The sequence below is a fragment of the Sardina pilchardus genome, chromosome 18 (genome assembly GCF_963854185.1).
Source record: "Sardina pilchardus chromosome 18, fSarPil1.1, whole genome shotgun sequence".
NCBI classification, from domain to species: domain Eukaryota; kingdom Metazoa; phylum Chordata; class Actinopteri; order Clupeiformes; family Clupeidae; genus Sardina; species Sardina pilchardus.
Genome location: NC_085011.1, coordinates 30,871,478 through 30,899,223, shown reverse-complemented (window position 1 = coordinate 30,899,223; position 27,746 = coordinate 30,871,478). Strand labels below are relative to the sequence as shown.

General features: G+C 41.2%; 1 protein-coding gene across 2 annotated transcripts in view; it reads right to left on the bottom strand.

The window, feature by feature from the left end:
• The window catches only part of tp53bp2a (tumor protein p53 binding protein, 2a), a 78,066-nt gene that overhangs the window by 11,577 nt on the left and 38,743 nt on the right, over positions 1–27,746 (bottom strand). Inside the window, exons 9-15 of one of the 2 annotated variants that reach the window (XM_062520258.1) lie at positions 27,497–27,544; positions 26,002–26,194; positions 13,966–14,094; positions 13,697–13,851; positions 8,139–8,550; positions 7,008–7,816; positions 5,845–5,982 (exon numbers count right to left, since the gene is read on the bottom strand). In XM_062520258.1, coding sequence (XP_062376242.1) covers positions 5,845–5,982; positions 7,008–7,816; positions 8,139–8,550; positions 13,697–13,851; positions 13,966–14,094; positions 26,002–26,194; positions 27,497–27,544 — 1,884 coding nt within the window. The remainder of the gene's footprint in view (positions 1–5,844; positions 5,983–7,007; positions 7,817–8,138; positions 8,551–13,696; positions 13,852–13,965; positions 14,095–26,001; positions 26,195–27,496; positions 27,545–27,746) is intronic. The other variant, XM_062520259.1, reaches the window with a different exon arrangement.

The following is a 27,746-nucleotide window of genomic DNA, read 5'->3' as shown; positions in this document are numbered from 1 at the left end:
CTGCCGTCACTGTCACTCCAATATCAGATAACACACACACACACACACTCACATGCGCGCGTGCACACACACACACACACACACACACACACACACAAACACACATACACAGGCACACACTCACACACACACACTCGCGCACACACACACACACACACACACACACACACACAAACACACACACATAGGCACACCCAGAGAGAGAGAGAGAGAAAGAGAGAACACACACAGAATACACACAGATAACACAGACACAGAGAGAGAGAGAGAGAGAGAAAGAAAGAGAACACACACAGAACATGCACATACACACATACACACATGCAAACACACAGATGGGCACACAGAAACGCACCCACACACTATAGTACATCACACACACACTCACTTCTCAGCTCCGGTGGTCTCACAAAATGTACTCAAAGATGTGTGTGTGCATGTGTGTGTGTGTGTGTGTGTGTAGGTGTGTGTGTGTGTGTAAGGGTGTATGTGTGGATGCGTGTGGGCGTGTTTGTGCATGTGTTTGTATAATGTTTTATGTACATGTGTGTATGTAGTGGTGCGTGTGTGTGTAGGTATGTGTGTGTGTGTGTGTGTATTTATGTGTGTGTGTGTGTGTGTGTGTGTGTGTGTGTGTGTGTGTGTGTGTTCCTGCATGTTTGTTGCACCCAGAGCAACCATTCTCTTTTAAAACATATTTGGAAACTAGTTGATTAAAGGTTTCTAATGGTGTCACTTATATGTTTCTAGGACAAAAACTAGCAGAGATTGAGATGTTTGGAACAGTTTTTGAAATCCCCAGGGGGGGATTTAGACTCCAGATAATACCACCATCTACTGGCCGATGGGTATACAGTCCTGAATGTACACATAAATCCATTTATTTTATAGCCCCCCATGGATGAAATTCCACAAAACTTGGCTTACTCCCAGAGGGTGTCAGGTTAATCATACACATGAAATTTGGTGCAGTTCATAACATCTCATCTGAAGATATGGGCAATTAAAGCAATATTACATTGCATTTTCAATTTTTACGATGGGGGGGCAAATCACAAATGACTGGTTATAAGCTAAGTTGATGCAAGCTCTAGAGAACAACATACCATAAACATTTTGTCATCCTCGGTGCCACGGTTCAGGTAGTTATGTAGGAAAAACTGTCATTTTTGGGCTTCGGGCGGGGGCAGCGCGGGGGTGGAGTGACCCCCGGGGACGAAACGAAAATTTTCCATAGAACTCTACTGGGGCTACATGCCCACCAAGTTTCATGCGCTCCGGTGTTACGGTGTCCCGGGAATCGTTGACGAAAAATGACGGGAAAAAAGAATAAAAAAAAAAAAAAAAAAAAAAAAAAAAAAAACTTTGACAACAACTATATGACCGCTTCGCTAGCTACGCTAGCGGCGGTCATAATAACCTAGAGATTGGCATGGTTTTATTTCAGTTAGCCTATTAGATGGTTTCATTCCCATTGAGCTCAATGCAACTTAACAGCAGTTAGCTGTTTGGATCCTAATGAATAAACTGGGTTAGCTTGGTGCTATCAAAGTAGCGTCGCGCACCACAACCATTGACTGCACACATTGAAACGTGCGAGGTAACTCGTCGTAGTTAAAGGAATAACGTAGCTTAATATGAAAAAAACGGTGGAGTGTTCCTTTAATCTTTGCTCTCAAAGTACAACACTCAACAATAACATAGAAAGAATGAAAATAAAAATGCGGCTAGGAACGCTCGCTAATTACACGCAGCTCCCAAATTTGGTGTGCATAGCTAAAAGTATACACCAATCACGCCAAACTCAGAGTTTTCGCCCGTGGAAACCACCTCAATTAAGGCAAAGCGCAGCAAGATATAACCAACTGTAATAATAATCATCATCATAGTCATCATCATCCTTACAGAAACAACAGGGCTTTCGTACCAGCTGGTGCTCGGAACAAGAATATCCAAATATAGCAATGAGGGGGCAAGCAGACAGTTCAGAAGGCCAGAGTTGCCATGGTGACTCAATGCTGCTACATCAGGCGTATAGTTTTAAGCAGTCACAACTATTTTGATGTCAAACAACCCAAGATTGGCCGAGATGCGAGCTCACTTCCTGTTTGGCGGCTTCGCCACCAATTTCGATTGCCTATTGCAGGCGAACGGTTTTAGATATAATTCCGAAAAGCAAGGCTTTTGTTAGACTCGGGCTGAAGATCATCTGTATGATGTTTTGTGAAGATCGGACAAATTTTGCGACCTGTCGAAATGTTTAATTGGTTTTGATTAAATCCAAAATGGCGGCCAAATCAATTACGTTGACATCACAAGTTAAGCAGGGTCAGCCTAAGGACCTCCCACAGTATTACCAGACACCACTAGGGGTGCAACGGATCATCATTGATCCGTGATCCGTTCGGATCAGTATCTTCGGTTCGGCACACACATGATCCGCGGATTGATTTATAATAATTATAAATTATAATGTCCGTGTGTTCTTTTCAAGTAACATGCGTGTCCACAAGGCATGCTTCTAGTCCCTCCCTGCTCTGCTCCCCTAGCCTGCCTGCACGTCTTTTCTGCTCTCACACACGTTATTAGCGGTCATGCCATAACCAGCAATACATGGCTGCTAGTTTAAGTGCTGACGTGGCTGCATAGCAGCAACACAATAATAGCCTAATATCAAGTTCGTTTGTGCACACTTACAACTTGTGCACATCTTAAGTTTGTTGCGCACCTACCTATGCTATGATATTTAGGTAATTTAGGCTTAGCCTACTCTGTTGGGTTCAATGTCAGCAATAAGCTACGCAACATTGGCTAACTTGTACATCTGGAGATAGCTTGTGCTCACTAAAATCATAAAGGAGCATTGCAAGACACTCATCTCTTTTATGATCCCAGAAAAAAATTCTTCGACTTGTTAGTTTTATTAACATGTACACTGCTCAAAAAAATAAAGGGAACGCTGGTTCATAGGAGTATAGCATCAAGTCAGTCACACTTGTGGGATATTGATCTGGACAGTTATGTAACAGAGGTGGTTTGTGAATCAGGTTGACCTGCTTTGATGTCAACGAAATTTACTGCAGGTGTACTAGAGGGCCAACTGTGAGACGACCCCCAAAACAGGAATGTTTTTACAGGTGGTGGCAACTGGTAATTTTTCCATCTTCATCCTTCTTGACTGATTTTTCACTAGTTTTGCATTTGGATAGGGTCAGTGTTACTACTGGTAGCATAAGCCAGTATCTGGAGCCTACAGAGGTTGCACAGGGTAGTCCAACTCCTCCAGAATGGCACACCAATACTTGTCATTGCCAAAAAGATTGCTGTGTCTCCCATTGCAGTCTCAAGAGCATGGAAGAGATTACAGGAGACAGGCAGTTGCTCTAGGAGAGCAGGGCAGAGTGGTAGAATAGCAGGACCAGTATCTGCTCCTTTGTGCAAGGAGGAACAGTAGGAGTTTTGCTAGAGCCCTACAGAATGACCTCGAGCAGGCCGCTGGTGTGAATGTCTCAGACCACATTGTCAGAAACGGACTTTATGAGGTTGAGCTGAGGGCCCGATAGCCTCTAGAGGGACCTGTGTTCACTGCCCTGTTCTGTGCATCCCTCCAAGGGTATGCCTCCCCAGACCATTACTGACCCACCACCAAACCGGTCATGCTGAATGATGCTGAATGATGTTGCAGGCAGCATAGCGTTCTCCACGACATCTCCAGACCCTTCAATGTCTGTCACATGTGCTCAGGGTGAACCTGCTCTCATCTGTGAAAAGTACAGGGCACTAGTGTTAGACCTGCCAATATTGCATTCTATGGCAAATGTCAATTGAGCTCCACAGTGCTGGGCAGGGAGCACAGGTCCCTCTAGAGGCCATCGGGCCCTCAGGCCACCTTCATGAAGTCTGTTTCTGGCAGTGTGGCCAGAGACATTCACACCAGTGACCTGCTAGAGGTCATTCTGTAAGGCTCTAGTAGGGCTTCTACTGTTCCTTCTTGCACAAAGGAGCAGATACTGGTCCTGCTACTGGGTTAAAGATCTTCTACCACTTTGCCCTGCTCTCCTAGAGCAATTGCCTGTCTCCTGGTATCTCTTCCATGCTCTTGAGACTGCTGGGGGAGACACAGCAGTCATTTTGGCAATGGATCGTATTGGTGTGCCAATCTGAAGGAGTTGGACTGCCCTGTGCAACCTCTGTAGGCTCCAGATACTGGCTTATGCTACCAGTGGTAACACTGACCTTATCCAAATGCAAAACTAGTGACAAATCAGTCAAGAAGGATGAAGATGGAAAAATTACCAAGTGCCACCACCTCTAAAAACATTCCTGTTTTGGGGGTCGTCTCACAGTTGGCCCTCTAGTACACCTGTAGAAAATTTTGTTGACATCAAAGCAGGTCAACCTGATTCACAAACCACCTCTGTTACATAACTGGCCAAATCAATATCTCACAAGTGTGACTGACTTGATGCTATACTCCTATGAACCAGTGTTCCCTTTATTTTTTTGAGCAGTGTATTTCATCTAATGAAATATCCTTGTCATCATGCACTACTGGTATATCCAACTTATTTTCTCAAGAATAAAACCGTGAGACTGAAGCCTAATTACCCTCACGTATTTCTTAAAGCGACAGGGACTCAATTACACACACCTCCTATGCGCACTCCTCCATACCACATTAAAGATAGCTAAATCAGTAGGCCTACACAAATGACTAAACATTTGTAGCTACTAGTAATTATGCAGATTGTGTGTGGAGGGTCAAGCAGAATCTTGGATGGCCACTGGTGTGAATGATCACACAATATTCAATATAAGGTGATTAAACACCAAATCAACTAAAATTGCAAAAAAGCATAGAAAAAGTCATTCTTGACTTAGTATCGGTATCGAAACAATAATTTTAGTATCGTGACAACACTAGCCTACTTTAAACACATGCTGAAAGTGCTTGAGCCACGTTACAACATCCCGTACTATGAAACTATGTTTATTTGTCTTGTCTTTTTTTTTTTTTTTTTGCTGATCCGAAAAATTATCCGATCCGTGACTCTTGATCTGAGGATCGATCCGAACCGTGACTTTTTCGATCCGTTGCACCCCTAGACACCACTAGCTAATTTTAACAGCTACAGGCCAAAATGCCTTTTCGCTAATTGCAGCGCCACCTAGAGGTCACCAAATTTCTCGAGTGTCCTCCTGATGGGGTCCCGAGTCCATGTACCAAGTTTGGTTTTGATGCGTGCAAAGGTTGCTGAAATATGAGCCCACTTCCTGTTTGGCGGCTTTGCTGCAAATTTCAATTGGCTGTTACGGACGAACTGTTATATTTCCGAAGAAAAAAGGTGATAACTTTTGTGAGGCTTTGTCTGAGGATGACGCGTGTCAAGTTTGGAGTCGATCGGACAAAATTTGTGAACGAAATAATCTGTTGTTTTTGATTAAATCCAAAATGGCGGAAAATCCATCATGGCGGAAATTTACGTCATAGGGTGTGTTGAATACTTGATTTTTGAAAATCGAACAAACGGGTCAAAAGTTACGTGTGTGAACGAACGCACGTCCAACTTTGACCTGTTGGTGGCGCTAGATTGTATGAGGTGCCAACATGAAACTTGGAGACATGAATCATGGGACTGTCCCCAATCAGTGTGCCAAATTTCACAAGTTTTCAGCAGACGGTTCGATGGGCTGCCATAGACTCCCATTGCGAAAGAAAGAAGCATAATAAGAAAACCTAGAAACACAATGGGTGTCTTTGCAGCTTCGCTGCTTGGCTCCCAATAAGATAACCACCAGACAAGAACTGAAGAATAAAGTGTGAATACTCTCAGTTACTCTCACCTCAAAGATGATCCTCTGGACTAAGTCAAACTCTCCTTCTAGGGAGGAATCCAGCAGAAGTGCTAGTGGGTTGAACTTAACCCTCATGTTGTGGTCAATGCGTTCTGATCCAGATTTCCGCAAGTTTGTTCTCTTACCCTGGAAATCCATACAGACATACAGTTAAATTAAATCCAACGAAAGACCAACACTGTTAAGAAGAGTTATTAGCTTGAATGTTTACTTAACTTCGGCTTAAAACAGATTTCGTTCTCAGCCTAGACTCGCCTTTGAACTTTCGCAATCGATACATTGTCAATATTTGGACCGCATAGCATCATGCAGGAATAAAAGAGCTTAAAATGCTAGTGTTAGAATGCTAACTTTTGGTGAATTTAGGAGAAATATACAGGCGTGAGTAAACAAAATGTAAATAAATAAGCACCTAAATGTGCTTATTTTTGTTTGTGAAAGAAAACTAGGTAGAAAGGTAGAAAACTAGCTCAAAATCTAAAAATTTGGCTGTGCATAAAAAAAGTTTCACCTGGCATGTCTAGCCTTAAAAGATCATGCTTTAAAGGAACACTTCACCGTTTCTTCATATTAAACTATGTTATTCCCTTAACTAATACGAGTTGATACACACCTCTCATGTTTCAATGCATGCACTCACAGGCTCTGATGTGCGGCGCTACTTTGATAACACTTAGCTAGCCCAGTTCATTCATTAGGATCCAAACAGAGATGAAGTTAGAAGCGACCAAACACCTCCATGTTTTCCTGTATTAAAATACAGTTACACGAGTAGTCACACGACCAATTATGGTGAGACAAAATAAAACGTGGTGCATTTCTAAGTAGGTAAGAGGGATAACTATATTGTGTGGCGGAATAACAATTGGGAGCACTTCGACTCGGCGTAGTAATATCCTCACTCCAAAGTGAAACTGAAAGTGCAAGAGTGAGCATATTACTGCGCCGAGTCTAAGGGTTGCGTAACGCCGCGCGCCAGAGCAAGTGAGTGCACGCATTGAAACGTGAGAGGTATGCATCAACTCGTCTTAGATAAGGGAATAACGTAGTTTAATATGAAAAAACGGTGAAGTGTTCCTTTAAGAAAACCATAGTTTACCACCATCTGACGTGCATGTAGTAGTAGTAGTAGTAGTTGTTGTTGTTCTTACTGGAGGCAGGGTGACCTGGCCTGTGACCTCAGGCGGCTCCATGTTGAACGTGTCCTCCCCAAGGCTTTCCTGTTCTGGTCCTGCTCCACTACTAGGGTAGGGAGGGGGTGGGTATGGGGGAAACTCCTCCAGGATGGTCTCAGGAGGTGGAGTGGGCAGGTTCATTGGTTGCTCCTGAGCTACTTGTGTGGACAGGAGAGAATCCTCTGGACGTGGTGCAGGGTGAGGTGGTGGTGGTGGTACAAAATCATCCCCTTCAGTCTTAGAGACGGCGGGGGATACAGTTGGTGGCTCAAGCAGGGTCTCCAGAGGAGCCACATTCACAACGTCATCTAAAGGAGCGATCTCAATCACAGATGCTGGAAGAATGTTTGAACTTTCCTTGTTCTCTTCAACGACACTTGGCTGGTAAACTGGCTCAGAGACAGTGGTTTCCATTGCAGCCAGTGTGGTTTTCTGGTAAAGCAGTTTCTGAATGTTGGGTCCCGCTGGACCCTCAGGCTCAGTAATGGAGCTACGCTTCTTAAGGGGACGTGGTGCATTATACAGCTTCTTGCGCAGAGCCTCCAGGTCCACATCACTTTGGTGCCGGTAGGGGTTGGAGATGAAGGGCAGCAACTTAGTGGGGCTGAGGGGCCGTGGAATGCGCTCAGTCTCCTGGTTCTCAGGCATCCCAGGACCCAAAGTGCCTTGGTCTACTTCAGAGTCTGGGGTGTTGCTGCTGCCACTAGGTCGTTCCATGTAAGGATTTTCTGGGTGCTGGTTCTGAGATACCTGGGACCCTCCAGAGATGACTGGTTTCCCATACACTACAGTATAGAGGCATAATTGCGGAATTGTAAATGTGTAACATGTAAATGGCATTTTTTATTTTCAGCTTTGTCTTGGCAGATCAGTACACTGACAGAGCACTGAGGGACTGCCCTTAAGTCAGGCCTTTTAAAAAATATATTAGCCATTAATCACATACACATCATGCACTTTGTCAAGTTAACTTGATATAAAATATCTAGTTTTCCAGCTGTGGCATAACAGAAATGCTCAGAATATAGCAGCAGGACCTGAGGTATAACTTATGCTGGTAAAATAAAATTATACAGGAAAATATGACCAAAATGAAGGCTGACTTACCACTGACAAAATGATTACGGTTCTGGGATCTTGATAATGCTCCCTGTACACCCTGCTGGGAAACTTCACCTAAATACATCTTATAGATGTAGCTTGCAGCACCAGATTGTGGCTTTTGAAGTCCATTTGCATCTTTTGTCCCACCGAGCTCCGGGGTGAAGGGACGAACTGTGGCCGCTGGTGGAGCTTCCTGCTTCGAGGGCAGAGGGAGAGTGTTGCTCTGACTTGAGGGGAGAGGCAAGCGACTTTGTGAGCCAGAAGTTTGTAACTGGATGGGACCTTTGACTTTGCCTGGGAAAGTACTGGTGTGAAAGGCCTGCTTGCCATATGGTATCTGAGTGCCTGGAGGAAGGTTGACCTGTCTGGGTTTGTTGGGCACTGGTGGTGGAATCTTTACAACCTTTCCAGCACTCTGTAGGCACAAACAATGTCCAGATATAAGTTATTTGTGGTTACATTTAAAGAGGCATAAAGCATGATCTCATGTCATATGAAGGACTCACTCAATCTAAACCTCGTCATCCATGGCTGACAAAAAGTATAGGCTCAGTCCGAAAGGAACTTAGAGCTGCTGAAAGGAAATTACGTAAATCTAGAGATGGAAATTATCTTAAATACCAGTCATACTATCATCTTCTTAATCCACTGTTACACTTGCAAAAATAGCACAAGGCACTTTTCTAAGCAGGTAAAAAAGTCATATAATGTATGACTGAATAGCACTTGGGAGCATTTTGACTCAGCGCAGTAATATCTTCATATCATATAGTAATATTTGAGGTTCAGAGAGGGTTCTCATTTTCAAACTATGCCATTTCAATGTAACAATCGTTAATTAAATATGCAACCAAACTGACAAGTTTAACCCTTAGAAGCCCGTCCATTTTATTTTCGTTAAAATTTTAACGATGACCAATCGTCTTATTTCTCAGCTGTCCAATGACTGATTTTATTTCTGAAATCTTCCCCGTAATCCTGACAACATAAGCTTCAATTTGATATCATTGGTTAAGAGGTTTATGGCGCGAAAATTGTAGGATACTTGATGATGAGTCGTGGAAAAATAATGTCACTTCAGTCGGTGGATTTGACGTGGGGCAGCCGGAGATCGTCTGTACTTCGGGAGATTACATCGACTGATACCCATACTGCTGGATAAACTGAGGTGAGATATATTTCAAATCGGTTCTAGTTATGGTTAATCTTAATTTGTAGTCCTAAAATCATGTTATTTGACTGTAATATGCTTTCTCATTAGCGTCAACATTATGGCATAGTTTGGCTAGTCTAGCTTACTGGCACGTCAGTTTTAGCTAGCTGCATTACTCTGAACTGCTTGTAATATTTTCGTTTGCTTTTGATGTCAGTTATTTTTATTTAACAATTTCATTTAGAGACCTGTAAGTAGCCTATATAACATGTAAAGAAGTTCGTTTTCTAGCACCAATTTACATGTTAGCTAAGCATAATGTTGACAGGTAAATACAGCATATCAAAGCTGAGAAAATTCCGTGAGCTGTGTTCCGTCTACGGTAACGTTAGACATGAAACAAGTACAAGACAAGTTGCTTCATATTGTTTACTCCTCGCATGTAGTAATAGAAAACATGATGTGAAATGACAGATTATGTCAGAAATATTTGTATTACCTTTCGTCACGTTGTCACCAGGCAGTTTTATCAGTAGTAGTGAACTAGCTTGCTTGATGCTATATCCTCTGACAAAATGACAACAGATATGTGCTTGCTTCGTCTAACATTTTCTAAGTTGACATGACATGAACTAGACTAAGCTATTTTCATTCCTCAATATAGTTATAGAAAGTGTGATCATGTGAAATCATATTTCTGTCATAAATGTCATTATTGCATTTAGACAGTTAGTCACTAGGTGAATATGTAATCATGTGAAATATAATCTTTGTCTTGATGCCAGCCAGGCAATCAGATTTAGGGTAGCTAAACCCTTGTGGAAAGTGTGTAATATATTCACTTTGCATTTTCAAGTTGTGCTATTTTGAATCACCCAGAATGTGTCAATAATTTTGAATCACCCAGAATGTGTCACAGTGTGTGTGTGTGTGTGTGTGTGTGTGTGTGCGTGCGTGCGTGCGTGCGTGTGTGTGTGTGTGCGCGCGCGCCCTCAAACACACACACACACATATTTTTAGTTTTAGGTTTTTTTGGTATTACATTTGTATGGTTTTGTTGTTGTTTCAGATGGAGGATGCCAAGTCTTACGAAGACCTTCTGGTTAGCCTGAGGAGGAAGAGGCAGCTGACAGCTGATGAGCTTGAGCTCATAGTAGCTCATCAAGGTGAAAGCCATGAGGGGATGGAGGAAGAAGAAGAGGACCTATTGGACCAGGACCTACTGAGTGACGAGGGGGAGGATGAGGAGGAGAAGGAGGAGGAGAACCTGCCATCATCCTCAGTTTGGTAAGTAGCATGTATTTTATTGCATGTATTATACAGTACTACATATGTAAAATATGGCAACATTTATATTAATTCATTTTATTTGGTGGGTTTGGGGTGGATTAGTCATTCTCCTGTAGGTCCTGTGTCAGGGAGGAAGCGTAAATGCTTCTCTGACCCTTTTCCTTCTTATTCTGATAGGGACACAGAAGCGCCAGTACCGATACCGTTTAGTCCGCGTCGTCCCTTAGGTGTAGATTTAGGTGGCGTACGTAGGGCGGTGCAGACTGCCACAAAAACACTGCGTGAAATAGACTTCTTCATGTTGTTCTTTACTCACGCTGTTGTGTCAGACATATGCGGTTTTACAAACCAGAGGGGGTGGGAGCTTGTGCTCAGTAGGCCGTCATATGCAAATAGTGCAGGAGCATGGGACGAAGTGACCCCAGAGGAGTTTCGCAGGTTTCTGGGGCTGATCATTTACATGGGCTTCACTTCCCTCCCTAATATCCATCGTTACTGGGGAACCAAGTCTCTGCAGGGATCGTGGGCCAAATTGTTCATGTCGCGCAATCGTTTTAAGGCTCTGTTGGCTGCTCTGCATGTAGTAGATCCGGCTACAGAAAACAATCAAGATCGTCTTAGGAAACTGCGTTATTTGATGGACCACCTCAAAAGTAAATGTTTGGAGTTATTCCAGCCCGGTCAGCACCTTAGCATAGATGAACGCATGGTAAAATCTAAAGGTCGTTCAGGATTTAAGCAGTATATGAAAGGGAAACCAGTTAGGTGGGGTTTCAAACTGTGGGTGATAGCAACATCAGATTCAGGGTATACTTTGGACTTTAATATTTACACAGGTGGTCGTGATGGCCGTGTCTTAGATTTAGCCTCAAAAGTTGTAGAGGAGCTAATACAGCCGTTTAGAGATAGTGGTCACACCATTTGGATGGATAACTTCTACACCTCTCCAACCCTTATGGTTAAACTTAGGGAATGGGGCCTAAATGCATGCGGAACATGTCGGATTAACCGTAAAAAAATTCCGGACGACTTAAAAGATGTTAAAAAATGGGAGCGGAGGGCAAGTCGTGGGGACATGAGGTGGCGTAGAATAGAGGGTAATGTCTTAGCAGTACAGTGGAAGGACACTCGTGCAGTAACCTGCCTGTCCAATTTCCACAATGCAAATGATTCGACTGATGTGTGTAGACTAGTGAAGAGCAATTCAGTTTGGGACAAAAAAGTTGTACGTCAGCCTATTGTGGTAAGTGATTACAACAAAAACATGGGGGGCGTTGATAGGTCGGACCAAATGATAAGTACATATTGTGTACTTCAAAAAACACAGAAGTGGTGGAAAACGCTTTTTCTCCACTTCGTGGACATTGCCGTCGTCAATAGTTTCTTATTATTTCAAGATTGGCAGCGCAATGCAGAATCTGGTGTTGAACCTAGGCTAGGTAGCTACAGCCAGATAGACTTTAGAGAAAATCTATCACGACAACTGGCAGGCATTTCCGTCGATACAGTTTTTCAACCTCGGCCTTCAGCTCCTCCAACAACTACTCCGTCGTCTTTTCATCTGGTACATGTTCCTGTACAGCAGGAGCCACAGAGGAATTGTTGGCTATGTTATAAAAAACTTAAAAAGGAGCATAAAACAAAAGTAGCTTGTGCGGCCCCTGAGTGTAATGGTAGGCGGCTTTGTTTTACTAGTAAACGAAATTGCTTTCAGATTTGGCATTCGGCAGAAGGGGATGCGTTTCGTGATGAGCCATAAATCTTCTGTGTTCAACCTTCAGGTACCCCCCCCCCCCCCCCCACCCCACCCCACCCCAGCTGCCCTTTCCTCCCCTACCCTCTATGAGTATGAGTGTGTGTGAGCATGAGTTTGTGTGAGCATGAGTTTGTGTGTATGTGTTTTCTCCACAGGTTTGTTCTTCTATCTAATCTACTTTCAAATGATAAGACCACATTGATTGTTGAGTTATATTGAAGTTGATTGTATTCCTAGCTTTTGATTAAATAATATTACTTTATGTATATAGTTTTCATAATATACTGATTTACATAAGATAGTTGAATCACATTCATTTTATGTATCTATTCCTAAATATTCTTAAATAAATATATATTTACTTCCTGTATACTGGTAATGTTATGGGTTTTTTTTAAAAAAAAAAAGTAATTCTTATTGACTGTATCATTTGCTTCTTTACAAATAAATGGTCTATTCTTATAGACCAAATAAATCTAAACCATTGTGTCTTACTTAATTATTAGTTTTAATGTATACTTTTCTGTTGTTGGTGAGAAAGAAAATGTGAATTCTGTCAACATTCTAAATCCCGTTTCCAGCATTTTTTTACACTGATCACTAAATGTATCATAACTTTTGAAAGGTTAAGGATATTCCAATTCTGTTTTTTTCTGGTAAATAGCCCACAACTTGCTGAACATGTCATACACTCTATATTTTTCTCTATCTTGTAGAGAAATATGCTAAAAATGACTTTTCATCTGAATGAAATTACATTTTGACGAATTTCGGATACATATTTGGAGAGGATTTCAAAGACTGCTCATTGCTTAATCATTATTACCATGTGTATTTTACATAATTTCATAGAACTACTTCTTCTGATTACAATGGTATGTATATCACACTTATGGTATGTAGTTTACTCAAGAAATAAGGCTTTTTGTGTGAAGAGGTCATTCAGCACCAAAAATAGAATGTTCGTCACGGGCACAAAAGGGTTAAGCTCATGAGAAGACTAGGCCTACAGAGTCCGGTTTTATAATTATAGGCTGCTTGCTGCTGCTATTAGTATAGGATATATATTCCACCCTGTTTCCAATATAAGATAGCTATACCATTTTGCTATAGGCTAATGTGCAAATGATTGCATTTTTGCAAATTCTGAATAAGAAAGCACGCCCAAAAACACAACAACCTGTATTAAGAGTCATTGCACGAGAAAACCAGGCAAAACCAGCAGGAGGTAGGAAGAGGTATAGAATATATGTATATATATTTCTATTTTGTGTAGACCAATGATAAATAGGAGCATCAATGAGAACAATCAAAAGTTGAAGTTGGTTGTAAAAAGTGGGCAACACTTGAAGATGGGCTTACCTGGGCATCCCTGACTAGATCCTCACTGCTTTGGTTCTTTCGGAGGGCGGTAGGAGGCAACTCTGTGGCAGGCAGCTCACTGGATTCAAACATTGAGAAAGGACGCACTTTCCTGTCCTGTCCTCCTCGCTTTAGTACCTCAGTGTCAACCTCTGCTACACCAGCAAAGAACATAAGCAGTTTAGACACACTTTCTGCAGACATTGGCAGAAATTCATAATAGAGCCAGAGTAGGGTAGTGCTAAGGGTAGACAGGGACTAAGGCTTACCTTGTTCTTCTGGGGTGTGGGTATTTGTCCTGGGAAGGGTGGAAGACAAGCCATGGCTCACAGTAGAATCTGTCCTTGTAGTAGAAATGCTCTGGTCCGACAGACTGGCCACCTTTGGTGGATGGACACCTGTGAACATTGAGCCATTTGAAAATTAGGGCGTAATCACACCAGGAAGGTCCGTTAGTTCACTTGCTTTGGTCCGGACCTTTTTTTCCCCTTAGTGCGGTTTGCTTTCACACTGTGATTAATTGCAACCGGACCAGAATTTATAAACAAAAACACATGTGTTAAGGTGTGTAGGCGGGGTAAAGAATAAGAAAGCCAAAGTCAAAGTTGGCCCACGTAAATACTATGGAGACTTTGCGTACTGTAGGCCTACTCGGTTATTGTCCTAGAAATATAGTTTACGGTTACAGCTTTGCAGAAGTGCTCGAGCGTCAAGACCATTTGATGCAACATGAGTTTAACAATATCATGCTCGTAATTTTGCAACAACGAAGACGTGCAGCAAAACAGCTGAGAAGGAGAGCTCTCATGTGTGTCCAACATGCTACACTAACAGCGGAAGACGGAGCAGGTAGGAGATGCAAAATCAAATTATTGTTGCCAAAAAAGCGTTAGCCTACAGCTGTTGTGTGTCACTGAGCTATCCTACATAACCCATAATGCGCGAAAACTACGGGAGCTCATCAAATCCAAAAAGGTAGATTTCTGCAATTGGGTCGGATCGAGGTCGGGCTGCTTTCACACCATAAACGAACCGCACCATAGGAACCGCTCCGAGACCACCTCCTCAGCTGGGTCTCGGTCCGCTTGTTTGGTCCGCACCAGAGTTCAAGTGATTGCATTCACACCAGTCAGAAAGCAAGCAAGAAATGAACTTGAGTTTGTTTTAATCGAATTAAACAAGGCAGGTGTGAATACACCCTATGTGACCTCAGCAAGACTTACACCCACAGTGTGAATGAAGAACACAACAGAGCAAGAGTCCGACGTCACGGGTCAAACGGCTTTTTTCGTGAGAAGACATTCACTAGTGCAGCCAGACTGTTTTTGCAACATGTAAACTTTGTCATTACCACCTCCGTTTTAGCGATCATAAACATTGCAAAATGCTAAATTTTAACAAAGCTATTACTGTAGCTGTGCAGCCAGATGATACATTCAAGGGTAACGTCCAGGCTTCCTTTGATTAGGTTGAGGCAACAAATCAGTAGTTAGAGTAAAGGCTACTCAGAAAAAATATTTATTTTACCGTCTATAGAGAAAAACAAGTGAGTCAGAAAGCCGTTGGATCCAGAAAGAGATTTATAATCCCATTATTACATCATCACTTAATAACTGAATATCTTCTCCCTGCCCAGAGAAACAAAACATGGCGATTTTCAAAGCCGATTTGACAAGGAACTATACTGTCATTCTAGCGTAATAATCAAGAAATACCATGGGCACAGCAGCACAATGATATCATGCAGCACCTGAAAATAGTCCCTATAGACTAACTTCCAGCAACAAGGTTGAGCTGCAGCAGATGTGACTGGATTATTACGCCTGCATGAGAGTATAGCTCCATGTCAAATCAGCCAAGAAAATGGCCACGTTTCATTTTCTGTGGGTCTTATTACACTTTCTAACTTGAGGAGACAAGTATTAAATAGGAAAATTACCAGAAAGCTAGCAAGCAAGATGCTAATGGTCTAATCCGATTCAATGATCTATGCTGGGCTGGAGCTAGAAGTGGTATCGCCAGACTCAGAACGGCTGGATGAACTGGAGAATGGTAAAAATCAATTGTTTAACTCAAGGGGAGGTAGAGAATGAGTGTAATTCCCCAAATGGTGGAATATCTGCTGCAGCATTCACTTCACTAATGGAATGCTTCAGTTACACGCCTGGTGTAGCTCCCCTCTAAGTGTGACCCAAAGTAGAATCTCTAACTCGGAAGTTTGAAAAACAGAATTAGTGTGTTTGTCAGACAGGAACAACTTGTGGAATGTATACGTCACGCTGCTGCAATACTAATGACCCCTATCTAAAGGCATATCAGAGACATTTCAATCATTTTCGAATACAGTTGTATCGCACTCCCTATCTGCACACAGTTGATGAATTCTAAAATGATCAGTACAAGCAAAGATCGTATAGTAAGGATGATGAATCATAAAGGGGGTTTTCAATGGAATGAAATGGTGCCCACTTCCGCCTCCTATCTGGGCGTGATCAGTGACGAGTAATCGGTTTAGACCAGTGTAGAAGCAGCAGAAGCAGTGTGCCGTTGATAACAGGTGGCCTGCGCCATTAGCGGAGACAGGTCAGGTCAGGAGGGACAAGTTGTGAACAAAGTTACTTTTCTATGTATTTATCACGCTGGAAAATACGATTTCAATGTGGGAATGTTAGAAAGACGTGTGCCTTGTAGAATATGGGTTCGTTACTTGCATTGCTGAATGTAGGGCTAAGGGAATGGTCATAATCCGAGATAAGGTTTATTTCTCCCTAAATGGGAGTGGCACTATGTCACAGGGTAACCGGAATTGACCCTCATATGAGTCGTCTCGCTTTATAAACCATCTCTGGTACAAGCTTTAATTACATTTCTGCTGACAAAAACACAAATACCATGCTGTCAGCATTTCAAAGGTAGTAACATTACACACACACACACACACACACAAACACACACCATTTGTTTTGCCACCCAAATAACTACAGGAAAACATAGAGAAGACATTCTTAAACCAAAAAGTTCTCAAGCACAACTGACACAGCACAAGGTACCTGTACCTTTCCTCTTGGCCCGCAACTCCTTCAAAGGTTTAAACAAGAACATAGCTTCTAAAAAATCAGGGGAAAGACAAAAACACAAAATTGATGAATGTCTATCCAGTTTATCTAAAACATAACAAACTGGAGATTGAAAGAGAAATCCCTTGGAAAACTGAAATATATTCAAGCATTTAACAGATCCACATTTTTCCCCTTTCTGTTTTACCCTCTAAAATCGCTGTTCTTGTCCACTGAATATTGACTCTTCATGTGGAAGTGATTGCATGCAACATCACAGCATTTGCAACAATCTTGAAAAGTCTTTTTCCTGAGTCATACAAAATATTTTAAATTAGGGAGCTCTTGGCCAATGCTCTCTTAATAGTCATTCAGACCTGACTCAAGACTACGGGGTAATTCCAGTCAATTCAAGATTTTCCAGGAGTGTACCAAAGCATAACATTTGTATGAGCTTCAATAATGTTTTTTTTTCTGTTTTTCTATACACTGACTCTGGGGATTGAGGATTCCTGGCAACCTAACTGTTGTAAATCCCACAAGTGTAGCTAGTTAAATATCTGGATTTATCTTTTAAGTCAAACCACTTAAATACTTTGCACAAACACAAAATATTTAGATATTTTCCCTTGCATCACTTGCATAATGATATTCACATTTGAGGGGAAAATGGATTTTCATAAAGCTGTATTACTGAGAAAGTCTACCGGTGTTTCAAATGTCAGATACACTGCTGGAAGCAAAGAAATTCCTGAATGTGAATGTGATCTTCACAACCTTTCTTCAGGTTCTTGTTCTCATTTTAGTTTAAAGTTCACAAGCTATATACTTAGCTGTGGCTCGTTCTGTGCTCTGCTGTTCGTGTGCAACTTAAATTGAGATCAACCTTTCTTTCCAAAGCGGGCATAATGTAACTGACACAATATTATTCTATACTTGATTTTATGCAAAACTGTTTCATATTACTGTTCTACAAAAATGATTATTTATCATTGCAAAGATTATCTTATTTAGAAGGAAACTAATCCAATATACAACTGGAAGGCATGGCAATCAGACTGAGTGTAGCACAGACACTGCAGCCTCTTTTCAGTTCTACCTTCAGAGCTTAGAGTCACATCAGACAATGCTGGGGAGATGCCACAATCCACTCCTCCTGATGCATGTATAGACAACCAAGCAGCCATCATCAGTCAAAGGACCAACACAAATGATGCCTTATAATAATAATAATAATACTGTAATAATAATAACTAGAAAAGTAATTCCAAGGAATTACAGTGCATGAAAATGCATAATTGTATAGTTAAAACAGATAATGTAGATATGGTTACTAAGGTGTTGTTTGGGTAAACATGGTGGTTGCATAATTTTATGAAAGTTGATAGTGTAAAGATAGACAGTTAAAAGTTGAATATGGATAGCTTAAAAGTTGTTGATAGAAGGACAATTTAATGAATGTTGATAGACTGATATCTATCAACTAACATCTAACATCTAATTGATGTTGATAGATAGATTGTTTTAAAGGGATGCTGAGACATAGTTTAATGAGTGTTTAATGTTTAGCTAATGTTTGCTATTAGGCTGCTTAGCTAACATAGCATAACTGCTAAACGCATAAGCTAACGATGGCAACATGCTAATCAGGTTGTTTAGCTAAATTAGCTGATGTTTGCTAGCAGTTATGCTAACTATGTAACTCATTGAGTGGCAACAACGTAATATTGCATTTTTAGCTCCCATGAGTAGAGTGCCAATAACGCAATATTGCGTTTTTCGCTTTTTATATATAATTACGAAACTACAGATGGTACGGGTTGAGAATGCTCCTTTCTTTCCCGCACATCGGGACTTTGTAATTAAAACTGCAACCGCAAGGGGGCAACATAGACCGCCCTAATAATATGAAGGTTCGGCTCATGGAAAAACCCGAGGACGCCGCGCTGGTGACAAGCGGAGAAAAGAGACATGACGCTCGGCATGTTAGATTGCAGTTGCAGAGTTTTCTAATGTTTTACAGCCTACTCTCACTCGACGTAGCCTATAACTCAGTCAGTCCAGCAGAGATGCCAGAGCAACGTCAATGGAAAGGGAGAGAAATGCTCCGCATATCCGTCTCATTTAATCATTGAAATGAAAGTGATGACTGGCGAAATTAATCAAACGACGTTTCAATAAACCATTGTTGAAATGAATGAAAATGGTTTTAGAAAATCGCCTATAGGCCTATCAGAAGCCTTCAATTCAACCTGAAATACTCGAAAGGCAACCTTAGATTAATTCATGAATTCATTACGGTTACAAGACCGCATTCCGTGAATAGGCTATTATTGTCAATGTCAAGGCGAAGACGAAAGAGATGGACAAGATGGACATTTTGGCTACATTTACATGCTAGGAATACTTAGAAATGTGTATAGGCTATTTTAAAACGGAGGCATGTTCATTTTAACCGGCGACGCTGGGTAGCCTACATGTACCCAGCACTTGTTATCACAGATTTTGTCCCCACCACTTTTGACGACTGAAAATAAAATGTATTTAACAGAAATCTCTTTAATACATGCCTATGCTTGTCACTTTATTTATAACCGTAGGCTACATGCATGGAGAAGATCGCGCATTTTGTAACATTGTAACAATGGATGGTCAGATATGCGATAGGGCAGTGAGGGTGATTCATTGTAACCATCGACTAGGAGGCCTAGCTCCGCAATATAAGTTTCTAGCAACGTATGTATCGTATGCATGTTCATGTTGATTCAGAGATAGGCATAGACTACCATAGGCTGCTGGGCGTCAAGCTATATGACAGCATTTTATCATGTGGTGAATTAATAACTAACGTCAGTTTAACATGTCAGAAATTTTGATCGAATAAAGCATGACTGTGAGTACAATCGAGCTGTGGCGCAACTGGTTGAAGCATATGAATTGTATGCCAGCGACCGGGGTTCAAAACTCACTCGAAGAACCGGAACCCATCAAGAGAAAAGGCCTCGTTTTATTAAAAAAATGAAAGATTTTCTGTTTTGCAATTTTGAAAAGAATTGAAAAGAAAAGTTAATATGTGAATTCGTGGTTCAGCGCACACTCACACACATTTTTACATTGACATAGTGTCGGGCTCAAGTGTCTGTCGAGAGAGAAGAGGGGGAGGCAGTCGTCCTCAGTGCCGCATATAGGTAGGCTATAATGTAGTGAACTGGTTAGACGAGTGTGGGTAGGGGGAATGATCGCACAAGACAATTGCTCTTTATGAAATGGATCTCACAGACGGCTGTCGATTTTTAAATGTAGCCTACTACACCACTTGCGAAATCGGACGTGGCACATAGCCTAATCATTAGGCTACTGGATTTAATATAGCAAATTCATGGACTTTGTTCATCCTATATATACAATAAGTATTAAAATCCGACAATCCAAAACGATAACGAGATCTCCCAGAAACGAAAAACAAGTTTGTTGAGTAGCCTAGTCCTTCCAACAATCTCAGCTTTTGCATTTGATAGATAAAAGGCATCCTGTCCTGCTGTATTCCAATGAGAAAAAAACATCCACAAGGTATAGGGTCACGGTAATGCAGCATGCATCTCTCTCTCTCTCTCTCTCTCTCTCCCTCTCTCCCTCCCTCCCTCCCTCCCGTATATATATAACGCACAAAACGTTGTTAAGCCAGCTCCATACATAACTATAGCTGCCGCGCGCTCTCCCCGGCCTCCATTTGAACTAAGGGCAAGCCCATTCATTCGTGCCCAAAAAATTATTGTCAGTAAGGATAGGTCATATTACCAAATGGCGAACCTCAAAAATTATTTAGGATATAGAGCCGTGTCCATTACGCACTACAGTTATTTTTTAGGCTATTGTTTTATTTGAGTGTTTTTGTCTACCATGGCAAACATAGTTGAAACGTTCGCTCTAAACTTATGTATTTGTACTTGCTTTTATTATTTATTTATTTGATTTGTGTTTGTTTGCCTGTCCTATATCTTAATCCATGTTATTTTATTACATGTTAATTGTTGTTTGGTGTCTGTCTTTGTATGTCTTGGTGTCCGTCGGGTACGCAGGCGATTACGCCGCTCCGTCCGGCATCTTTTGTCTTGTGTCTTGTTATTTTGTAAATTTGTTTGTTCTTTGTTGCCACGGGTACGCTGGCGATTACGCCACTCCGTTCGGCACTGTCTGTGTATGGGTTCTGTGCACGTGAAATGCGCTATGTTTGTAGTGGTTGTCTAATGTCTGTCTTGATGTCTGTACAGGAACGCTGTGCGAATACGCCGCTCTGTCTGGCACCTGGCTATTTTGTGTCAGTTTAATTATTTGCTTTTTGTATCTTTTTCTTTTTCTTGTTTTATTATTTTGATTATTGTTGTTATATGTTTTGTGACTCAGGGCATTGCTGTAAAAGAGCTTGATGCTCAGTCAATTTTCCCTGAATAAAAAACGGTTGATGATGATGATGAATTCCAATTGGCTTTCACAATCAGCTACAGCTGCGCTGATGATCACCATGAAAACTTGCAATGTCTATACAGAACTGCTTTCACTTCCCCGAGTCGTGAACGCAACATGCACAACAATATACCGATATTTAGCAAACACATGTATTTCCAGCTCTCAAAACCGATGAGGTCCAGATCTCAGTGGCCTCATAGCTGCCTACAGCCATGCATAGTAAGCCTAATGATAGCCTTGCCAAATAAGTCAGTCACACACCCCTAATCGCGGGGTTGACCTGTTCCTTTCACACTGAGCCCCGATGAAAACAACCTCCTTGGCGGAGATAATAATTAGGCCTATCAAATTAAAAGCACACTACGACAGGTATACTTGTGTGATCACGCAACACAAGAGAGCATTTAGCGATGGGACAGTTGTGAATGAGTGCTCAACACCCTGGAGTCTAAATACCCCCCGGGGGATTTGAAAAACACATCTCAATCTCTGCTTTTATCATAGAAACACCATTAGAAACCTTTAATCAACTCGTTTTCAAATATATAGCCTATGTTTTAAGAGAATATGGCAATGATAATGGCACTTTGTAAAAACAATAAATTCTTAGGATTTGTCCTCTCACCTGCAGCAGGCCCATTCAAAAGTCCATCCACCTAATTTGCATTTGAAAGAGCCAATCACTAAAGTGACACATTTAGTCTGGAAAAAGTAGCAGGCTAGCCTACTTTGAGTTTTTTTGACCCCTCTAATAAATTGCCTATAGGCCTACTACGATATGGAGGAAGGCCTAACTGTTCCCCCTAAGAGTTTTTTCATAAGATAAAATGTTTACGCTATTTAAGTTTAGGATTTGGCAGACAAGACAACCTCGGAAAAGTTCTTCAGATATTTTTTTTTTTATTGAATTAAAGGAAAGAAAATGTATCGCCGGGGTTTCGGGGCTTGCGAAGGCATTCGTTGATCTTATCGATGCAGTCCTTGCGGCCACTTCTCCCCATCGTAGGAAACTTTCTGTTTAGTGTTGACAACACAAAGGCCTTCACGTTGTGTGCAGTGCTTGCTTGCCCTTCGATCCATCCCAGTTGGTGGTTTTGCACCTGTCCCTGAGTTATAGTCTATATGAGTAAGCGCTTATGCTCTAACCGCATAATAAAAGAAGCACCTGCATTCCACAGCAGTGCTTATGGCAAGGCTATTAACACTGAGCTATGGACAAGCAGTTATGCTAGAAAATTATCATAATAACAGACACATCTAATTGTATGGGGCTCTATGTTTAAACACATCAAATTAGCAAGCATTTCCTCCCGATAGCAGCAACGTTTGCTTTCTTTTTCTGTCGGTCCGCGGTTGCTTGGTCAATTGCGCAGCAAATTATCAGATAAAGCACCGGACCTAATTTCACTCCATGTCTCGCGGACCAGCAGCAGTCTCCACGTTTCGCGGCCCATAGTTTGAGAAACGCTGCATTAAAGTGTCATTAGGTTGTAGGCTATATGTTTAGTGTTTTCTTTGTGTGTTTTTCATTGTAGTGTGTGTGCATTGAGTAGTTCCTTAAAATACGGAACAAAGAGCGTCCCGTATCTGTTCAATACGGAAGAAGACTTTAACTATTACTTATATATTTCTTATAACGAAACGCGAAGAAAAAATACGAGGACTGACCATCTTGTTTCTCCGCGTTTCCCCCAATAGAGAGCCGAAGTCACGCCCTTCTACTTCCGGTCTATGGGACCTATTTTACGATTTTTTATGCATGGGAGTCAATGGAGAGATAACAATTATTTTTTGGTCCCATTCGAGTTGGACCGTGCATTTCACAGATGATGTGTGGGAATTTAAAAGATAATTTTTCACATTAATAAAGTTCTGTTTTTCATTAGACTTTGAAAGTTATCAAAGTTTTGTGCGAATCCGTTCAGTGGACTACATTTCTCGTCTCAAACGATGCACGTCACCAACTGAGCCACCAACTAGCAAACGAGAGGCTGGCTAGTTAGCTAGCTATTATGCTAGTTAACGGTTACATCTTGCTGCCAGCTAAGTCACTTAACAGTAGTGTTTGTACAGTCTATGAATGAAATACAACTTATCTGATGTGTTTAATCCTCTGACTCATGATATTTTCATCGGCAAGGGGGAAGCTCAAATAAGACCTGTTGCTGGCGCCCGTGGCTGTGAATTGGTCTAACGTCACCAACGCGACTGATGTGTTTGTAGTCGTTGGAAACACGATCTTTCACAATGTTGTAATTCACTAGTTACGACATACTTTTCAAATGTCTTTACATGAAAAATTTTCATTAAAATTGACAAACATCATATGGGTAATTCAAGGCACAAGACAATCGGGACCAGAAAATAATTTATATTTCTCCATTGACTGCCATTGAAAACAAATCCAAAGATAGGTCCCATGGAGGCAATCGGAAGGGGCGGGACTTCGGCTCTCTATACCATGGCGACAAAGAGAAATAAATATGATTTGACATTTAAGCTGATTGTTGACAAATTTGCCACACAATTCGGGAGAAGCAGCGGACAGGAGCGCCACCACAAGCAAGCACTTCTAGCCCAAATTAACATGGCAACGTTGCCTATGACTAAAGTGTCTAAGTAGGCTAGTCCTACTAATATTACATTTTATTGGTAGCATGTTTGTAGCGCGCCAGTTTACCCATCCCCTACATCAAAACAGCTTAGAATCAATCAAAGAATCAGCTGTGTCGGCGTTAGGCTGTAGGCGCTTTTCTATAACCATTTTCATTCATTTCAACAATGGTTCATTGAAACGTCGTTTGAATAATTTCGCCAGTCATCACCTTCATTGTAATGATTAAATGAGATTAAGGAGTCGACTATTGACGGATATGCGGTCTTCATCATTAAATGCAGTTGAAATGCGGGATGAAACTTTCTGCCACCTGGTGGTTGTTTGGGTACATTGCCTTAGCCTCGAAAAAAGACTAGTGAAGACTTGTTTTGAAACAGTTATATGATGGTTGAACAGTTAAATAGTTATTTAATAGTGAACTATTGAAGTGAGGACTTTTATTTTGAAACTGTTGTGGGCAGAGAATACAGTTGTGGAAGTCATAGTTGATGTCAACTTACAGTTGGAATGGAGGACCGAGGAAGGAAGGGAGGATGTATAAAAGACGAATGAGAGGCACCCACAGAGAGCTGGCCAAGTTGAGTAGAGAGGAGTTGTGTAATCAATTTAACTGGCTAGTCTTAAAGGTGCACTATGAGATCCTGCATGATCACGATATTTCATTTTTGTCTCAAATCGTATGTTTCTCCCCTTGATCAGCTTGCTGTCTGTCCACTGAATACAATGTGAAAAAATCTGATATCAAAAGACAACACAGGGGCTGTGATACTCAAAACAAACGTTAACAATAGGGGCACAGAATGTGCACCAAAACAATAACAAACCAAAGATTCTAGAACAGAGCAAGATTGATCAGTTATTACGTCAAAAGAATGAAGTAGCCTATACACTCTGAGTTTGACAGGGTGTCACTGTGGTAAGCTCAGTGCAACATTTCAGACACAGTTCATAAACCCACCTAAACAGCTGTGTCTTAGCACAGTTGCTGTAAATGAAGGGTGTCAGTTAGCACGTCCTCCAAAAAAGTGACCGAGACATCTAATTTTTTTTCTAAATGTATCTTGGGAGACGTGTGTTCAGAACAAGTACAAATCATACTGCAAAATCGAACGAGGCTATTACCTGGGCAGATATTTACTTGGAACTATATTCAGCCTCATCACAGGTGAAGCACCGCTAGTCTCACGTAGCACTTGAAAACTCCTAACTTCGACTGGAACTTCACGGAATGGGATTCAAGTGCTGCTGCATGAGAACCTTGTGCCTATCTAGCAGTGCTTCGCCTGTGATGAGGCCGAATATAGTTCCAAGTAATAGGTATATAGGTATATATATATATATATATATAGGGCCATGGTTTACCTACAGGAATTTGTATGGTAGGAGCAGGCTTCACTCAGTCTCTTGGTTTGTTTTTGAGTGTGCTAGACCAAACTTATATGTTTTCACTGAGGAAGGCGCTAAGCCGAAACGCGTCTGTGCAATAAAAACACGTTTAAATGCAAAGTGCGACCTTTTTTCCTTTTCTTACCTACGGGAATGACATGTTTTAACGGGCACTGCACTAGTACAAATAATTCTGAGATGAGGCTGTTGATCTACCATCCAACTATCAATACAGCCCAAGATAATTGATACAGGGTGTAGTTGGAGGCTACGTCAATACATTGCAATACATTGGCATTACTTTTCTCATTGGCTATAATCAAAATGAAGTCCATTGAAGTAGGCCTAATTGTTCTTTGCTTTTAATGAGTGGTGAACATCACACAGCAGGTTTGTAGTTTCATGTTACTAGCAAAAATGCTTCTTCCGGGCCAATGGGCTATGTGATCAATTGGCCGAATGCTGCAGATTGCGCTGAGTGTTTCATCATCTGTGTGCATGTAGATAGTTGACAAAAGTACATGTGTGGAAGAAGACAGAGTGTAAAGCAAGGTATAATTGCAATCACAATTGCTAAGGCAGAGGCCATATTAGAAATGCACCAAATCTACTGAGTATCATGTACTTGCACAAATGCAACCATGTGAAAGTTTTCACCACCACAATTAAATGTGTATTAGAAACCTAATTTCATTAACCACCTCAAAATATGCCTAATTCATGATGAGAAAGGATGAACCATCTGCCAGGGTTTGTCTGTGCGTTGAATGTTTCTCTACCTGTGCTGGACTTAAGCTCTGGAGTGGTTCTCTCTTGTGCTGGCAAGGTTGAAGTGCCATCTGGGACAGGAGGCTTCACTAGCTGCTCATTCCTCAGTTGTCCACGGGGCATAGTGGAGGACTGGATGTAAGGTCCCACTGCTGCCACACGGGACCCACCTGTCTGCTGCTGGATATGGATGTCAGATGACACCTGCACAGTGCACACAAATAATACATGTATGTAGCAATACACACTGGAAAATAACTTAAAGAGGACATAGAATGGATGAATCGAGTATTGTACTGTGTTGTACTCATATTACAATCAATTTTGATTCATACAAATTAAACTCAATTGCAATTTTACAAGCCCAAATAAAACCTTAAATTTAGGCTGGGTATTGAAATAGTCCGTTTGACTAAATGGCGCCCTCTTTGGCAACCCCAATTGAACTTCAATGGCTTTGCGATATTTGACATCACAAGTAGGCTTTGCTCTAATTCGCCCATTTTTTAGTGGCTATTTTTAAGTTCAAGATTTTCATATGAAGGAGGGCACAACCATGCCTCATGTTCATGATAGCTCTTTGGTTATGCACAACCTCTCCTAATTCATCAAAACCAAGACAAAAATGATTTCCATTCTATGACACCTTTAAACATAGAAATGCCTTTTCACTTACTGTTTTGATTACTGTACAAATTAATGAACCTATTTTATTTAATAGACACACACGGCTAGATTTATAGATAAGCACTGCTAAGACAGTGCAAGATTTAACATGCATTCAATGGGACAACACAAACAGGACCATCTCACATACAGTTTAAACCGAACCTACTTTCAAACAAGGCTATGTTCCTACTAAATAGAAATAAATATGAGCTTACATTTTTTATATAAACTGCTCACAAAAAGTAAGGAAACTTGACTTTGGCACATTATATCTCCCCTTTAGTATTACCAACCAGTAAAGTGTTTCATATCATTTTTAACGTTGATTTGTCACCTTTACAATGAGGTATAGCTTGTAAGCATAGGGCAATCATGGAATGAGCAACACAAGCAAACGTGTAAGTAGTGGCAACGAAAAATGTGCCAAAATGGCCCCTTATGCTGTTGGAATTCACCTTTGTTACTTCAAGCACTGACGATTGCACTCTCCCACAGAAATGAGGAAAACAAAACATGTTAGGCATACATTTGTTCATTTTATACTCAGTGTCAGGGTCCTCAGTAGCATGTAGAGGATCCATATGCAGCCACAACAGCTTGGCACCTTCTTCTCATGCTGGTCACCAACCTGGCTACATTCTGCTGATATGAAACACTTTACTGGTTGGTATTACTAAAAGGGAGATATAATGGGCCAAAGTCAAGTTTCCTTACTTTTTGTGAGCGGTTTACTATAGTGAATAGGATACATAGACATTATACAATAACCAGAGGGGAAAGAAAACCATTGAAACATCTGTACACACATACACAGCATCATTCAGTTAAGGATTTTACCTTAGGATGAGAGTCTTTAGAAGCCTTCTCTTTAACAGGAAAGCCATTCTTGAGAAAACAAAAAATACAAACTTGAAATAAACCAAGCCCTGTTAAAACCAGGTTCTTTTTGCCTAAAACTGTAATGCATCAGGACACATGACGTTTTAGTCTGGGAGGCTACATCAACTTGTCAACAACTACCAAATACAGACCTAATCCGTTTGTGTCCATTTGAAAAAGGCCTCTTCATTAAAAATCTCCTTGTAGC